The sequence below is a fragment of the Schistocerca gregaria genome, chromosome 1 (assembly GCF_023897955.1).
Source record: "Schistocerca gregaria isolate iqSchGreg1 chromosome 1, iqSchGreg1.2, whole genome shotgun sequence".
NCBI classification, from domain to species: Eukaryota; Metazoa; Arthropoda; class Insecta; order Orthoptera; family Acrididae; genus Schistocerca; species Schistocerca gregaria.
Window position 1 is genome coordinate 799,113,626 of NC_064920.1, and position 13,097 is coordinate 799,126,722.

General features: G+C 42.8%; 1 protein-coding gene across 1 annotated transcript in view; it reads right to left on the reverse strand.

Moving 5' to 3' along the window:
- The window catches only part of LOC126269996 (aminopeptidase N-like), a 244,468-nt gene that overhangs the window by 118,405 nt on the left and 112,966 nt on the right, over positions 1-13,097 (reverse strand). Inside the window, exons 6-7 of the mRNA XM_049974035.1 lie at positions 10,430-10,631; positions 3,623-3,803 (exon numbers count right to left, since the gene is read on the reverse strand). Coding sequence (XP_049829992.1) covers positions 3,623-3,803; positions 10,430-10,631 — 383 coding nt within the window. The remainder of the gene's footprint in view (positions 1-3,622; positions 3,804-10,429; positions 10,632-13,097) is intronic.

A 13,097-nucleotide genomic window follows, 5' to 3' on the forward strand; every position in this document is an offset into this window, starting at 1 on the left:
GATTTTCTCTGCCTCGTGATGGCTGGGTGTTGTGTGATGTCGTTAGGTTTAAGTAGTTCTAAATTCTACGGGACTGATGACCTAAGATGTTAAGTCCCATAGTGCTCAGAGACATTGGAACCATTTTTTTAAATTTGTAAGTAAAAATCAATATTCAACAAATTAATAACTTGTATTTCACTGAGTTTCATTTCGGTATATTCACTGCGGCATACGGCACGCGCGGTTAACAATCATACGGCACTGCGGAGAGACTTTTTGAACATCCCGTATATGAAAAAGGTAGTTTATGCACTTAACCCACAGGGGTATTTTATTTGCCTGTCTGTGCCATTTTCTGTCTGTGCCATTAGCAGTGTAAAATGTTGCCTTTCTCTTTTTCGTGTGGATTTTTTAAACGTTAGAAACGTTAAATTATTATAAGTTAAGTTACGTTGCAAATATAACCGTTGAATCTACGAGAACACTCATAAATATTCGATAAACGAAAAAAGGGCGAGAAAAGTCGGCAGTAATAAATGTATAGGTAAAAGTCGAGACTCGAGATTGAGCTTTAATTGAGATATATGAGTTTTATAGTGTAGAGAACGCACCTTTTGAGGCACTAATTACAACGAACTTACATGACCTACGAACACAATTCATTTGGCTGAAATCGATGTAGTTGGTTACTGTTACATGTTTTTGTAGTGATAAAAATAAAAATCTCTGTTTTATTGTTTAATAATTCAATTTTAATAAACTCGAAGAAGTGTGTAGTAATTTCAACAGTGGTTGTATTAGTAGAAATGTACCCTTTTAGATTTATTTCCACTTGTTTAAGGTTTTGAATTGCACAGGTAGAAGAAGGTATTTCCAAGTTTTTTACTCTTTTAAATTGCACGGGCACAAGAAGTAATATAAGCTGAAACGCTATCGATCCTATATACACGTAACTGATACAGTGATATGTTGTACGGGGGGGGGGGGGGGGGGGGGGGGAAGAAGAGAAATATAAAATGATATTAACTGGGGTTGTACCAGGTGAGACCTACTGTTAAATTTGAATAGCTTAAATATCTGTGTTTCAAAGCGATAAGCGTGAGGATTGTATTGTAATGACACTATTCACCTTTGTGTGTAATAATCCTGTTCCATACTGAACGGTAATTAGTACAATTTCCATAAAGTTTGCCTTCTACAGAATTGACGTGATTGCTGAAGTTGATTGCATCTGGCCATGTATTCTGTAGAGGGCTTAAACAAACGACGGTATTATTCTTTCCTTGCAACCTTAATTATGCTCAGGGAGATTATAATTCACAAAAAGCTGAATTTTATGTACATCATTTTGTTCGATGCATCCTCGTGTTTGGTCAAGTATTATTTAAAGAACAAGCCACCCAGTAGCGACCGCGTACACGGTTAAATTAAATTTCAGATCTCTCCTGTATGCTAAGCAACTGGAAACTTTTGCATTGTTGTTGTGAAGAATAAGAAGAAGTTATACACGTTAGTTGGCTGTACTGTGAAAGTTATTTAGGTCGAAGGAAGGCTTCCTCCAGCCAGGTGAAGCGTACAAAAGCACTCCAGTACTAAAATCAACCTTCTGACTGTCTCGCAGCTAACGTTATCCCAATGCACTGGGCTGTGCTAAGGATATTTACAAAACCTATGCCGGCCGGGGTGGGCGAGAGGTTCTAGGCGCTACAGTCTGGAATCGCGCGACCGCTACGGTCGCAGGTTCGAATCCTGGCTCGGGCATGGATGTTTGTGATGTCCTTAGGTTAGATAGGTTTAAGTAGTTCTAAGTTCTAGGGGACTGATGATCTCAGAAGTTAAGTCCCATAGTGCTCAGAGCCATTTGAACAAAACATGTACTAGATTTGGTCATGACTCGCCAATGTCTTACGACAAAGAGCAACCACTACCTTCAATGCTCGATTTGTGGCAGTACGCACCTGTACTCCGTACCCGGTATCTCTCATGACCAGTATCTCTGATGTAAAAAAAAATCAGAACTGCAAGTGACATGTGAAAAAAGATGTTGAGTCACTTGCAGTTCGCTTTCAGTTGAACAGACGAGATGCGATTAAACCATTTCGTGAGTATCTTTCCGTCAGTTGCGAGGACATTGATGGAAATTGTGAGAGCAAAATAATGCAGCCCACAAGTTTACTTCCGTCGACATCTACCAACGCGACAGTTGCAGTGACATTTAGTGAACGTGAAGCACGGTTTTCCCAAATGAATGTCATTATTACTGACGGTAGAGCCTCTCTAATACCAAACAAACGGTGTCTTCACTTTTTTTCCGAAGCTGAGCGCCCCACCACCGACTCGTTCTGACCCATCAAATTACGTGGGATCTTGACTGCTTCGTGGACGGCACTCGACTAAGAACTCCAATATCAAGAAAAGAGAGCGAGGAGGAACGTACAAAGAATGCATTCCAAAGCTTTGGATGGTTTTAAATTTAAAACATTTTTTCCTGTTTTTCAGTATCTTATAATTCAAATCTATGTGTGTTAATCTTACTGTAATTTCTTTTTATTTTTGTAACAGATCGTAAATTGAGAAATAATATGTAACTTAATTAATAAAATATTTAGAAAAAGATTGTTGGTGCATAAGGAAATCTTATTTTTTGCCACTACAAGTGTTGTATTTACGGTTTTAATTGGTCCAGAAAACCGTTAAATTGATGTTTGAAGAAGCCTAAATTTGAGAAACTCCCGCCGGAAAATCAGCGAGTGAGGTGGCCCAGTGGTCTGCAAAATTTTATAAATTTGTGGTAAGATTGTTTGGGACCAAACTGCTGAGGTCATCGGTCCCTAGTCTTACACAACACTTAATCTAACTTTAACCAAGCTACGCTGAGGACAACATACACACACACACACACACACACACACACACACACACACACACACAGCCGGCCGCTGTGGCCGAGCGGTTCTAGGCGCTTCAGTCCAGAACCGCGCTGCTGCTATAGTCGCAGGTTCGAATCCTGCCTCGGGCATGGACGTGTGTGATGTCCTTAGGTTAGTTAAGTTTAAGTAGTTCTAAGTCTAGGTGACTGATGACCTCAGATGTTAAGTCCCATAGTGCTTAGAGTCATTTGAACACACACACACACACACACACACACACACACACACACACACACACACACACACACCCATGACCGAGGGAGGACTCGAACCTCCGACGGCGGTGCGCCGCACGAATCGTGCAAGACGTCTGAGACCGCGCGGCTACCGCCGCGGCAGTGATCAGCACACTGCACTTGCATTCGGGAGGACGACGATTCAAACCCGCATCCGGACATCCTGGTTTAGATTTTCCGTGATTTCCCAAATCGCTCCAGGCAAATGCCGGGATGCTTCCCTTGAAGGGCACAACCGACTTACTTCCCCACCCTCCCCTAAACCAATGCTGTTTTTTGTCCCGTCTCCCAAATCAACCAACAAACTAGCAAGAAAGTCACAGTGCCAGTACATCTTTTTTACGAATCAAACACTTACCACCTATAATAACCACTTGGCGAACAGAATTGATTTACTATGGTGTTTGCGACACAAATCTGTACAGGCTACAGCAGCTGGACGTTTAGGTCCGGAGAGGCCGTCAGAGATCTGACCTGTGAGGGCTCCAGGTTTGGATCCTGCTTCAGGGCGCTGACGACGAACTTGACGAGCGCCTTGGTGATGTGGACGTCGTTGGCGCGCGGGAATGGCGTGCTGTAGTGGCCCAGCCACTGGTACGCCAGCTCCGTCGCCAGGATGGTCGTCAGCGTCGACTCGCTCACCAGGTCCTGCTCCCTGCGCATGCGCAAACACCACAGCCGTTGTGTGCTCCGGACCGTCTTTGTCATGCAGAGTTTCTACGGCTATAACACGTAATCCGAGTCCTGGGACTCACAGACGCTTTGTGCTCAAAGCACTGCTTACGACACTGCACCCATGCAAATGTATAGTTTGCCACAGTGGCAAAGGAATTGGCAGTTTGCCAATCGTATTCCAACGACAAGCGTTTGCCTAAAGATCACGTGAAGATGACAAAAGGTACGGAATATGGTATACATTTGCAAACTTGTATTCTAAGGAATGAAAGCTACACATGACTTTAAGGTTTTCTAATAAAGAATCAGTTTAGGGTGAAAGAATATCACTTATAAGATACGCTGATGATATTTATATCGTCAGTGGAAGTGAGGAAGAATTACAGGAGTTGTCAAATGCAACGAGTAGTCTAATGAGTACACGCTATGAACTGGGAGTAAACTGTAACAAGATGTGAGTAACGAATAGCAACTGAAATGAAATTAGTGAAATACCATAGGGACCATGAAGTAAACAAATTAAAGTAATTCTGCTACCTTGGAAGCAAAATAACACGTGACGGACGAAGCAAGAAGGAGGAGAAAAGCAGACTAGCAGAGGCAAAGACAGCATTCCTGGCCAAAAGACGTCTACTAGAAATAAAATAGGTCCAAATTTGAGGAAGGATCTTTTGCAACTGTTACGTTTGGCGCAAATAGTTATATAGAACTCCATTATAAAGTGCAAGGAAACTGGAAAGAAAGAGAATAGAAACGTCTGAGGTTTGTTGCTAAAGAAGGATACTGAAAATTAAGTGGTGTGGTAAGTTTACAAATGAGGGTCTCGACAGAATCAGCGAGGAGAGGAACATGTAGATAAACGGACAAGAAGTAAGGACAAGATGATAGGACATGTGTTAAAGCATAACTTCCACGGTACAGAAGGGTAAAGGGTAAAACCTTTTGGGGGAAGACTGAAATTGGAATATATCCAACAAATAATTGAGTACGTGGGGTGCAAGTTCTACTCTGAGATGAACAGTTGGCATAAGAGAGAAATTCGCGGCGTGCCGCAACGAACCAGGCAGAAGAGTGACGACCCAAACGAAGAAATAGAGATTTAATTGTAATGCATTCCGGGGAAATAGTAAAATATGACAGACAGAAATCCTGATATAAACTGACGAGTTTCGAGACGGCCATCATACGTGATGATATAATTTTTCAATAAAATTCTTCTGCGTGGGTGTGACCGTTTAGTATGTGATGAAACTATCAACGTTTCGGGTCCTATTACAGACAGCTTTCATTAGGGCGAATACCGAAGTGGCGCAGTGGTTAGCACACTGGACTCTGTAATGAACTTTGACTTCTCGGAACTTCCGTATGTGGACTGAAATGATCGATTCTGTATAAATTTTGGCCAAACGGATTTATTTCATTACTTAAATTACATACTGCTCATCTGAAGATATCTTTGAATGTATCTCATTGCCTAAAATCTATTTTCCTGATAACATATTTTTATCATTCATATCGATCCATTTTGCAATATCGATATTGGACCATGAAAATTATTAATCACAATTCTTAACTTAAATAATCCAAAAACCACTTTACGGTAAAAATAATATTATCATGCTTCGGTTTTTAAACAGACAGAATTCCTGTTTTTATCTACAATTTTTTCTAATTTTATTATCGACCATAAAGTAAATCTTGTACAATTGCAGGAAGCTGCTATTTTTTACACTGTCAAAAATTTCAACCTCTGTTATTAAACATTAGACATATAAATCTTCACTTAAATATTTATTTCCACAAATCATTACGTAAATTAAATCTGAAAAACAATTTCGATGAAGACAATCAAGTTAATAAAAGTTTCAACTACATCCTGTTCTATAAGGTACTGCATGCGGGACTCTTAATGCTTACAGACAGTTTTTGCATTCGTTGAATTTGGTACATGTCATTCTCTGATCGACTATGTTCTTTGTCTACTGAAAAAATGTTGCACAATGTGTTTTCTTAAAAAGTAGTAATGTGAAAAATGTGCCAAGAACAGACCAATAAATGAAAACTGTGTTCAAAAGTAAGATAATATTCCAGCGATCTGTTGTTAGAAACCTTGGAACAGACATAGTAAAAGTTTATATAGGAACAAAGAAGCGAGCCCAGATACTTAGGCCGACTTTGCAACATTAGTAATATTTATCTGCAAATATAATTATTTTCTGTTACGTAATAATTATAACATTTTCATAACTTTAATACAGTTAGAACAATGTACCCACACAAAACTCTGATTCTTCGTTATATATGATCATTAAGTAAGGGAATGACATTAAAATACGCATTCGGGAGGTCGAAGGTGCAAAATCGTGTCGCCCACCCTAATTTCAGTTGTCCGTAATTTCCCTAAATAGCTCCATGCGAATGGCGGGATCTTTGCTTTGAAAGGACACGACCGAGTTCCTTCCCCATCTTTGAAACAATCCGAACTTGTGTTCCGTCTCTAATTACCACTGTATCTTTCTTTCTCCCTTCAGGGTGAATAGCATCCAAAACGTTTCTAATTTTGCCATATGTGATACGGCCATACGTGAATATCATTGGACTAAATTTTTAGAAACAGTGTACGTAAATGCATGCTCTGACGTCGATAATCAAGGTCACTATTCGCCTGCTGTGGTGTTGTATATAGGAAAGCAGCATCGTGACAAAACTGTGGCCGATTAATTCCTGCTTAGGATCCGCACATGACGCTGGGACTGGCAGCTGGCACTCACCACAAGTACATGCAACGTCTTGCACATGAATAGGAACAAGGAGAAATTGTCCTTCCATTACATGATTAGCGGTAGTAACTATTAAATATCAAAGAATATGCGTCCGAAGAGATGTAAAACGGAGCACCCATATAAATCTATAATGCGAAACACAATTAAAGGGTCACTTTTTCGAAATTCCGTTATTGTCTCCCATTGTGACAAAGAAGTGTCAAATTTGACTCGAAGGTGGCTATCACCTTCCTCTGTAATAGTGCAAAAGCACAGTGACCTGCGACATAACCCTCTGACCCGAGGACGATTCAAACAGCAATGTGTCGACACGTTTGAAAAAAAAAAAAAATCAGAGCGCAGAATTTAACGTGAGGTGTAAGGTAAGTTAAATATGTCACATTGGCACCAAATGTTACTAAAGTCCTGTCAGACGCCACCGTGGATGTGTCGGACGACTCAGATATTGGCACAAAGTACGACAGTGAAGCCACCACTTCCTAGGGGCGGTTGTTTCCCATACATTTCGAAAGCGACAGGTCGCAGCGCAGGACGGTGAGAAACACGAAAGCATCCTTGACAGCCTTTGACCCTGCTGACGCCCGCCGGACGATTCAACCCTTCTCTAAGGACAACGTGGGAGTGCAACCCCAGCGAAGGCTATCGTGTTCTTTCAATTGAAAACTTAGCGCAATTTTCTCAGGTGCACAGGATGGGACCATTAGGGACCTGTCAAAACAATTCGACGAAATGTGATCATTATCCGAAGCAGCAAAGCGTATTTATGCTCTCTCACCCCTTTTGTTTCGTGCCTTCCTAAGCGCTGATGCGATCATGAGGGAAGCGGAAGAGGGGATGGAGGGGGGTAGGGGGTACTACACTGCATATGCGTGAATAAAATGGCAAATAGTCCCTCTAAGAACCCCAGTTCGGGAAAACGATCCGTACCAGCAGCACACCAGCCGAACACTTCAAAAATGTTGCTGTACAGAGATAGTCAGTCACCGATTCCCAGGTGTCGGGGTGACATGTCATGTCCTTTCGATACCTCGTAGACGTCTCACGCGGCAAACAGGTGCTAGTTCAGTGACGTAGTGCAACTCAGCTCATGCTCAAGGGTGACGAAACGGCTGCACATAGGAATGAATGACTGGCTTTCTCTGTACGGATACATATTTAAAGTCATTATCTAAGGTGAACGAATTCTTACCCCTATCGCAAAGCCGTCGATAGAGGGAGAAAGAGGAGGAGGAGTTTAGTGTTTAACATTCCGTTGACAACGAGATCATTAAAGAAGGAGCACAAGCTCGGATTAGCGAAAGATGGAGGGGAAAAGCGGCAGTGCCCTTTCGAAGCAACCAGCCCGGCATTTGTCTGAAGCGATTTAGGGAATTCACGGGAAACCTGAATCAGTACGGCCGGACGCATCCTTGAACCGTCCTTCTCCCGAATGTGACTCCAGTGTGCTAACCACTGCGCTACCCCGCTCGATTCAACATAAGGGATGAAATGTATGTAAGAAGGGGTGTAACAACGTCTCATCGGATGACACAAATTCACGGTGGCGCTGGGTGGAATTGTGATGAAATTTGGTGCCAATGTGACACCACTAATGCATTTCACGCTTATACGAAATTGTAAGCTCTGGACTTTTCTTCGGTGTGAGCCACGTATCGACTCGTGCTACACCTTGTGTTTAGGTCGCATTGGTTTTCCTTTTCTTCCCGTGACATGTTTGTTTGATATGTTGTCTGTCATTAAGTGGCTGCTTGGTTGTCTTTTCCCTCTGCTATCGATATCTGCGTTTTTGCTTGCGGGAAACTGCTATGGTGGAAGTGAGATCTTTGACCTGTTGTAATGTCGTGTGGTGGCGCGGAAGTAGGGGTTGCGCGCAGAGACTGTGGTGGACACGGGAAGGCAGTGTGGCTCTCCAGCGCGAAGCAGGCGTGGTCGGTTGTACCGAGTCGCCACGTGATGTATGTCGGTTGGGTGTAACGAGCGGTCGAGTTGACGGAAGAGCTCGCCGCGTGTTGGTTGTTTACAGAATCGCCCCACAAGTAGTCGCTGTTTATTTCGCCTTGGTGGGACGTTAACAAGCTTCTTTAAATCCTCTGTTTCAGCAATGGAGTTTAAAAGGAGACACCTAACATGAAGGAGCGGTCACTACCCGTCAACGTTGCAGAGAAGACGTGAAGTACGGTGACAGAGCGTGTTGTCGCGTGACCGTGGCGTGTTGGGTACGCTGGCGACGCGTGCACGGTCGGATGTGTGGATCCTTGCCATCGGAGGTCGTGTACTGCCTGTTCGAGCATAATTGCAAGTTAAGTTCGTTGAAGGTCTAATCATTAAGTAATAATTTTGTGTAACCAACGCCTCTTCTGCCTTCTGGCCTCCGGCGACCGGGTTTCCTGTCCCTGGCATGGGTGTAATTGAAGACAGTGATCTTCCCTCCTCCTCTCGTTACTGTCCGATGAGAGGTGTAGTTTTGGCAGTTTAATTGTTTCGCTATTCTGTCGTGGGTTATGAGTAAATTCATGCCACGTGTTGAGGCCGCTCTTTCAGGACTGTGTAGTGTAATGTTTCCTTGCACGAGGTTAGCTCTAATTCTGTCAGCGAGTTAAGCCATCTTATAACAAGTTTTCGCTGGCTAAAAGTCGGTGCAGTGACCAGCCTGAGAGTGGCAATTGTGTTTACGGGCGTATTTAAATTGGTCGGTATTCTGTCTAGCCTGAGCATTCTTGAGTGCGTGACTTGTGGCCGCCTTGCACGGGTCCGTCATATCTGTTATGCTCTAATGATATTCCAGGACACTTTTATTTTTTTTTTAAATTCCTCCAAGTTTGTAAATTACTTTTATTGCCATTAATCGTCTGTTTGCTGAGACCTGTTTAATTTTTTTAATGGCCGTGTTGGTAGCTTCTCTACCTCGCCGTACGTTATTAACAAAGTTCTGTATTTACTTTAGTAGCCTGTTTACTAATATTCTTTAACTTTTTTATAATTGTTGTATTGACACACGCGAGACAGATGGCGTTAGCGACTTGTTTAAAAGGCTGTTTATTGCGGTACTGCTAGTTTCTGTAAGACACGAATAAAACATTTGTGAAAATCTCAACTCGACAGTAAACTACTAGATATTTGGCCCCGTTTCCCAACTTGTGGTGTGGCTTGTAGTAACCATAACCACTGTGGGTGTCAGGGTGTGTCGACAGTTTGCTGTTTGAAGCGTAGGCGAACTCGAAAGTGATGTCGCAGGGCGCCACGCTTTTGGACTATGACAGAGGAAGGTTGTACGCACATTTGAGCCAAATTTCAAGCTTCTACATCGCAGTGATAGGCAATTACGAGGTTTCGAAAAAGCGACCCTGTAATTGTGTTCAGCAGTGTAGATGCGAATAAAGAATTACGGAGCAGGATCTCTTGGTGAGACGTGACATTTTCAAATTTGTACGTGATACAGGGGACCACCTACACAATATACGATATATGTATATATAGATGAAGGGCTTATTTCAATAGTGGTACAAGTCCACTTTTGTTCATTCTGAGATACAGAGTCCTAAAGTTAAATGAGCGCTGAAAAATCTGCAGTTGAGATACCAGAAATATTCAAGCATATAGCTTCTTGCTAGAGATGAACCTTTCTTTCTGTTTGTTTGGATCATTAGCGTCAGAAGCATTATAGACAGAAAAGTGGAGGTAATGGACTTGTACCATTATTGAAATAAGCCCTATAAAACAAGTGCACATCCTGCAGATATCATTACAGCACCTGATGCACTCAGACACGTAGACCAATATCAGTTGCGTGCTGGTAATGGACGCTGTCCAGCGAGACACTGACCTGAAGATGACAACGCCGAACATGTCGGCCGGCGTGGTGGAAGAATAGTGCGGCAGTGCGACCAGCTGGAGCTGCGCCAGAGGGTAGGGGACGCCGAAGTAGGCCTCCAGCCAGCGCACGATGGCCGGCACGCGGTCCGCCGCCTTCTCCAGCTGCGACAGCAGGTGCGACCGCCCGTACACGCTCACCGCCGGCTTCGGATCTGCCGACACAGGTTGTTTAGTTGCCGATTTGGTGTCAATACCCAATCAGATTGCAAGTAAAGCAATATGTTTTTCTTATTAACTTCGCGCATTCCACTGACGGAAATGAAGTGTGTTACTCCATGAAGCAACATCTACATCTGCATGATTACTCTGCAATTCACATTTAAGTGCTTGGCAGAGGGTTCATCGAACCACAATCATACTACCTCTCTACCAAACCACTCCCGAACAGTGCGCGGGAAAAAAGGACACATAAACCTTTCTGTTCGAACTCTGATTTCTCTTATTTTATTTTGATGATAATTCCTACCTATTTAGGTTGGACTCAACAAAATATTTTCGCTTTCGGAAGAGAAAGTTGGTGACTGAAATTTCGTAAAAAGGTCTCGCCGCGTCAAAAAACGTCTTTGCTTTAATGACTTCCATCCCAACTCGCGTATCATATCTGCCACACTCTCTCCCCTATTACGTGATAATACAAAAAGAGCTGCCCTTTTTTGCACCCTTTCGATGTCCTCCGTCAATCCCACCTGGTAACGATCCCACACCTCGCAGCAATATTCTAACAGAGGACGAACGAGTGTAGTGTAAGCTGTCTCTTTAGTGGACTTGTTGCATCTTCTAAGTGTCCTGCCAATGAAACGCAACCTTTGGCTCGCCTTCCCCACAATATTACCTATGTGCTCTTTCCAATTGAAGTTGTCCGTAATTTTAACACCAAGGTACTTGGTTGAATTGACAGCCTTGAGAATTGTACTATTTATCGAGTAATCGAATTCCAACGGTTTTCTTTTGGAACTCATGTGGATCACCTCACACTTTTCGTTATTTAGCGTCAACTGCCACCTGCCACACCATACAACATTTTTTTTCTAAATCGCTTTGCAACTGACACTGGTCTTCGGATGACCTTACTAGACGGTAAACTACAGCATCGTCTGCGAACAACCTAAGACAGTGCCGTTTTGCCATGCACAGTACATTTTAATCATGGCGGTACGTGAACAAGTACGAACTTAGCCGTTTCGGAAACGTTTTCACCCTTTGCCCGAAGCCAATGACCATAACCTTTTGGACGTCAGGTAACCTGCCCTGTTATCGCCTTGCGACAACGACGGCACTGTCTTATCAGCCCGGTCCGCAGATCGGGGTCTAGTGGTTAGCGTTGCTGCCTCTGGATCACTACTGGGTCCTTGTCCGATTGCCGGCCGGGTCAGAGATTTTCTCCGCCCGCAGACTGGGTGTTGGTGTTGTCCTTATCATCGTCTCATCATCATTCTGGTAATGAAAGTTTGGAACTTCTACGGGCGCTGATGACCACGATGTTGAGCGCCCCCCAAACCAACATCGTCATTGTCCACGACCTCCCGACACGCTTTGTATATGCTCCACCGCTAGTGCCGCCAACTGCAGCCTGTGACTGGACGTTGACATCGGACATCACGAACTGCTTCCAAGCACACGTTTTTCAATACATCATGCAAGTAAAATACTTCAACAGTTGATTTCCTAGTCCTTCTCAAACGCATTTAACGGCATAACGTGTTCTTTTGCTTATTTGTAATAAACAGAGTCGTTACAAAACCACGGGAAGATGTAGCTGCCAAACAATACGCTTATATATTTTGCGGGAGGGGGAATCACAGTCGTGTGCCGACAGATTGCATATGTGACATTATTCTTATAACATAATAGACGATTTTTAAATTGCTTCCAATAATGTTATTAGTACAGTGTAATAAATTATTTGTTACTGGTATATAAATGCTTGGAGATTTTACTAAATCTTCTTTTTAATTTTTTTCATGCCAGTCCTAAAAATTGTCTACTACCATGCAAGTGGTCCAACATTACTGTTCCTCGTTACTATTGGGATAAAACATGACTGTCATTCGTCACTATGGTGATAAAGCAGTGCCTGCAGTTGACTAAAACTCCTGTGTCACACGAATCTTTTAAAATTGTTTACAATCGTTATTGCTGCATAAAATAAATAATCATTTTTCTGATTTCATTTTCTTAAAGTTGTACATTAACATTGAATTTTACATCACAAATAATATCATACAAAGAACGCTCCCACTCCAAAATACAATGCGGCTCTGCAACTCTTACATTTTACGACGATAAGAGTAATCCCTCATATGTAAATTCCACAGGGAGCAAACTGCTGAGGTCATTCTGTCCCTACACGTACACAATACTTACACTAACTTAAACAAACTTATGCTAAGAATAACACACACACCCATGCCCGAGGGAGCACTCGAACCTCTGGTGGGAGGGGTCGCGCGATCCGTGACATGGCGCCTCTAACCGCGCGGCAGTCCCTCAGGTTCAGTGGTTTATATATAATTTAAAATATGAGTAACGAAGTCTAACAGGAAAAGCGCTTATAAACGAATTTGGTATTGATGGTGCTGTAAAAAATTTTATAGTTTGCAGATATGTACGATGCAAGG